This window comes from Acanthisitta chloris, unplaced genomic scaffold (genome assembly GCF_000695815.1).
Source record: "Acanthisitta chloris isolate BGI_N310 unplaced genomic scaffold, ASM69581v1 scaffold15739, whole genome shotgun sequence".
In the NCBI taxonomy this organism is placed as follows: Eukaryota; Metazoa; Chordata; class Aves; order Passeriformes; family Acanthisittidae; genus Acanthisitta; species Acanthisitta chloris.
This window is the reverse complement of record NW_008690957.1, coordinates 1-5,351: the sequence shown is the minus strand read 5'-3', so window position 1 is coordinate 5,351 and position 5,351 is coordinate 1. Positions and strand designations below refer to the sequence as shown.

Below are 5,351 nucleotides of genomic sequence, written 5' to 3'. Positions count from 1 at the left end.
GGCCACGCCCCCGTGACGTGTCACCTCCGCGCGCGCCTATTGGTCCGCGGAGCCCGTGGGCGTGGCCAGCAGTCCTGCAGTGCCCCCAGCGGTGGGAGGAGGTCACTGCACCCACACCGCCTTACCGAATTTATTAATTTTTTTTAGGCGTATCTCGTTATTTCCTGCGTATTTCGTTGTCACAGGCTGTTGAGGTGATGGTGGGGAGAGCCCGAGGGAGGGATTGGAAGCACAGAAAGGTTCAACACAGACACAAAGTGGTGCCAGCCCCAAGTAAGAATGAGGTTCCCGTGCTTATCTCCAGTCTCACAAATAAAACAGCTAAATAAATTACTTTAAATAGAGGATTGGGGCGTTTGCCAATCAGTTTCCGGTTTGTTTTTCCCAAAGTTTCTGTTTCACACTCGTGGATGGGGCACAGCCCACCCTGATGCTCCATTTCCACATCAAAGAGGCACTTGGGATCTAAACCAGCAGCAAAAGCTTCAGTAAAATCAAATTTCTACCAGTTTAAAATATTAAATAACATGTTTATTACTCCTGGTATTTAGAGGTATCTTACAACAGATACACAGTTTGTTACCACAATCCCTAAATCCTAAGGCAGAGGTCCAAGGCTGCTCCATGGCACTTGGAGCATGAGGGGAGGATTTCAACTCAGTCTTAACATCTGTAATGAGGAGAGGAGGGAGATCTGACCTGGAGAAGTGCTCTAACTGGAAAGGTTGTGGGTTAGCCTTTGCTGGTAGCTCCAGCAACACGCTCTGGAGGTAGGAGGTGGGAGATGCTGGTCTGGCTGGAGCTCTAGGAGAAGACAAGTGTTGTAGCTGCTGCTCCTCCCTCAGCCCATCCATGTCCTCCCTCCTCTAAGGCAAATGGTGAAGTCTTGAAGGTTGAATATAATATTGTTTCTTTCATTTCTTCACGAATTCTGGTGGATTATGAGTTTCCTCTCAAGTGCTGAGCTGGGAAGGAGCACTGGAGGTGAGAGGGAATCCTGGCCAGTGCTGGAGCTTCATTTCCCCCTCCATCCAAGGAGGAATCCACTCAGTGTCACAGCCTGCAGGATGCCTGGGACACCTTGGAATTGGTTCTTCTGTTCAGAGCGTTGCAAATAAATGTTCCTGTGTCCATCAGCTTCTGCAGATCCACACCCTTCATGGGAAAAACACAGGATTGGTACTGGTTCTGTCAGGAAAAGCTGCCCAGCAACAACTGGAATCACTGGGAGAGACTGGCAGGGGGTGAGGAAACCTCTGAAGGGAACTTTACTGAGGCCTCAGTGCCTGCAGCTCACTGGTGCCAGTCTGACAGTGAGGGGCAGATCCCAGGGTATGAGCTGGGAGAGAATCATGGAATCCCAGAATGGTTTGGGTTGGAAGGACCTTACAGCCCATCCAGTCCCACCCCCTGCCATGGGCAGGGACACCTTCCTCCAGCACAGGTTGCTCCAAGCCCCATCCAACCTGGAACATTTCAGTGATGGTACAGCCACAGCTGCTCTGGACAATCTGTGCCAGTGCCTCAGCACCTCACAGGGAAGAATTCCTTCCCTGTATCCCATCCAACCCTCTGGCAGTGAGAAGCCATTCCCTGTGTCCTGTCACTCCTGTAAAACATTCTCTCCCCATATCAGCCCCTTCAGGCACTGCAAGATCTCAATCAGGTCACCCTGGAGCTTCTTTTCTCCAGGCTGAACAAACCCAAGAGAATCACAGAATCAAACAGGTTGGAAAAGACCTCTGAGATCACCTGCTCCTGACAGAGGGTTGGGATTGGTGTGGAAGGACAGAGCCTGTGGGCACAGCCTGGCTGAGCCACACACAGCCCCAGTGTGACCCTCCAGCTGTTCCCAGCACGCTCAGGCTCCCTGGGCCAGATGCTGACACCTCAGAGAGCCTGAGCAGAGGCACTGAGTGAGAGACACTCACGCTGTGGATGCCCAGCCCATTCAGCATGTACACCAGGTCCTCCGTGGCGACGTTCCCCGACGCTCCCTGGGCATAGGGACAGCCCCCGAGGCCAGCGACGGAGGCATCGACCACACTCACCCCCATCTGCAAACAAACACAGTCAGTGATGCTCTGAGAGGACAACAACCTGTGCCCCTGCTCCTCCAATGCACAGCTCACAAGCAAACACCAAATAACCCCACAGAAAGATGCCCTAGTAATGATGGTAGGGTTGGACTCGATGAGCTTTGAGGTCCCTTCCAACCAGGTTTATGAGCGGAGGCATCGACCACACTCACCCCCATCTGCAAACAAACACAGTCAGTGATGCTCTGAGAGGACAACAACCTGTGCCCCTGCTCCTCCAATGCACAGCTCACAAGCAAACACCAAATAACCCCACAGAAAGATGCCCTAGTAATGATGGTAGGGTTGGACTCGATGAGCTTTGAGGTCCCTTCCAACCAGGTTTATGAGTGTGGATTCCCCATCCCTGGGAGTGTTCCAGGCCGGATGGGGCTGACAGCCCCCGAGGCCAGCGACGGAGGCATCGACCACACTCACCCCCATCTGCAAACAAACACAGTCAGTGATGCTCTGAGAGGACAACAACCTGTGCCCCTGCTCCTCCAATGCACAGCTCACAAGCAAACACCAAATAACCCCACAGAAAGATGCCCTAGTAATGATGGTAGGGTTGGACTCGATGAGCTTTGAGGTCCCTTCCAACCAGGTTTATGAGTGTGGATTCCCCATCCCTGGGAGTGTTCCAGGCCAGGCTGGATGGGGTTTAGAGCAACTTGCTCTAGTGGAAGGTGTCCTAACTCGTGACAGGGCATTGGAATGAGAGATGATCTTTAAGGTCCTTTCCAACCCAAACCATCCCATGATTCTGTAATTCCAAGAATCCTACCTGGAGAGCCACCAGGATGTTGGCCAGAGCCTGCCCATAGGTGTCATGGCAGTGAACAGCCAAAGCTCCCACAGGCACCTCCTTCATGACTGCTGTCAGCATCTCCTTCATGCTCCCAGGGGTCCCAATGCCAATGGTGTCCCCCAGGGAGATCTCGTAGCATCCCATCGAGTACATCTTCTTGGAGACCTGTCCAAACAGCAGGATGTGTGCTGAAAAAGCAGCTCTGTCACTCCCTTCCCTAGAGCTGGAGACCTGCTGTGCACAGGAATCCATGCATGGAGCACAGGAGACTCTTCCCTGGGATCAGAAATCTCCAGATGCCCAAATCTCCCTGAATCCCCCTGTGCATCTCAGCTGGACTCAGTCTCCCCTCCCTGTGACCTTCCCTCAGGCCTTGGTTAAATGGTCTGACACATCCCTCAGTGCCCAAAAACCTCTCAGGAATTCTGGTTCTGTTTATGATAACTCACCTCTGCAACTTTAGCTGGAGAAATCTTCCCTTCATATGGACATCCAAGGACACAGGAAACGTATCTGTGGTTAAAAACACTTTTAGCTAAAGAACTGAGATTCACAGAAACACATAACCCCAGACTGGTTGGGTTGGCACCTTCAAGCCCATCCAGTTTCACCCTCTGCCATGGGCAGGGACACCTCCCACCAGTCCAGGTGGCTCCAAGCTCCATCCAACCTGGCCTGGAACACTCCCAGGGATGGAGCAGCCACAGCTTCTCTGGGCAACCTGTGCCAGTGTCTCAGCACCTCCCAGGGAAGGATTCTACTGGCCAAATCAGACAGGACTTGTGCTGCACCTTACATGCTCTCTTTGAAGCAGGAATCCCTTGCTCCTGGATGGGATGGGAATGCTGGAGAATGAATTCCTTACCCCCTGACAGGAATGTTGGCTCCCTTTGCTGCTGTCATCACCTCGTCGAACCTCTCCAGACTCTCCTCTATGGAACAGTTGATGTTCTTCTTGGTGAACAGCTCAGATGCTGCTCCAAAGATTGACACTTCTTTGGCTCCTGCTGCCACCTGCCAAGAGAAATCATGACTTGGAATCACAGAACCATTAATTGAGGTTGGAAAAGACCTCTGAGGTCACTGAGTCTAACCCTAAACCAGCACTGCCAGTGTTAAACCAAATCCAGATGACTTCTCTTGCAAGGGAAATGATAAGCACAGCCAATGATTTCATGGCCAAGTGTTAATTCAAGTCTTCCAATGGTCTCTCTTAGCAGAGATGCCCCAAACCAGTCCCATAAAGCTCTTCCCCTTTTCTGTTCCTGCATAAATCTGCTTTGCTTACTTGAAGGTTGGACTTGATGGTCTTGGAGGTCTTTTCCAACCTCAGTGACCCTATGATCTTCTATAATCTCTGACTACAGTTCCCTCATTTTACAGAACTACTTTTACCCCATTTTTTTCTCCCAATAACCCAATTCTTCCCCCAGTTCATTCTGCAGCAAAACCCCCAGAACACATCCAAGTTTGTCTTTCAAGTGCAAAGCTACAGGTGCAGCAGCAAAGCTACATGTGCTGGGAGCAGCCAGGAGAGCTGTGGGACATCAGGAGGGGCTGACAGCACCACAAGCCTGTGATGCTGAGCTGCTTCCAGCCCTTACCGCGGCCTGGAATCCCTTCAGGTTTGGGGTTAGCACAGGGTAACTGATCCCTGGAAGTTTGTTGATCCCCTGCATGACCTCAGTGTGATCAGCCATCTGCAAGGCAAACAAGGAAAGGTTTGGAACAGTGACAACATTCACTGCTGCAAGTTATAACGTAATCATTACCATTTCTTCTTATAATGGGAAGAGGAATATTTAGAAGCAAGAGGAAAGGGCCCCTAAGAGCAAAGAGCATTGAACCCTGGGGAGGATCAGAGGTCAATCACTCAGCCAGGCCAGAGCCAACACACACAACCAACTGTTTGGATGTGACCTGTCCCTTTGCTCCTTCCCAGGGTCCAAAGGCAAGGTCTGGGATGTTGCAACTCCTTTATTTGGTTCATTCTTGCCCAGTAACAAGGATTTTTGAGCAAGCAGAATCACTGGATTACTGCATTTTTCTAACATGTAAATCCTGTTTGAACACTGACCTGAGGAACCCACTTGGGGGACACAAAGCTGGTGGCCTCTATGACCTGCAGCCCTGTCTCTGACAGCATGTTGATCAGATTGATCTTCACTGGGGTGGGCACAACATTCTAAGAAGAAGAAAAGAAAACAGCCTTAAGTAATCATTTCCACGATAAACTTTTCCACCACTGAAAAAATCCAAAGAACACAAAAAGTGGGTTTTAAACACAAACCAAGAGCTGTTGGTGGGCACGGGGGCACGTTATGGGTATTTGATGTGAGGGGCTGAGGATGAGCTGTGGGGAGATCCAGGGGTGTCTGTACCTTCTCATTCTGGAGCCCATCACGGGGTCCCACCTCCACCACCTTCACTTTCTTTGGGTATGCTCCAGCAGCTGCTGCAGT

The 5,351-nt window shown here is 51.0% G+C and overlaps 1 protein-coding gene across 1 annotated transcript; it reads right to left on the bottom strand.

Moving 5' to 3' along the window:
* Positions 1-1,047: 1,047 nt before the first annotated feature.
* On the bottom strand, positions 1,048-5,345 carry HMGCL (3-hydroxymethyl-3-methylglutaryl-CoA lyase; the record flags this gene model as incomplete). The annotated part of the gene is made up of 8 exons (XM_009082041.1): positions 1,048-1,155; positions 1,932-2,057; positions 2,866-3,054; positions 3,339-3,402; positions 3,755-3,903; positions 4,494-4,589; positions 4,967-5,074; positions 5,271-5,345. Coding segments are annotated over 8 exons (909 nt in total), but the record flags the coding sequence as incomplete, so codon positions are not given.
* Positions 5,346-5,351: the final 6 nt, after the last annotated feature.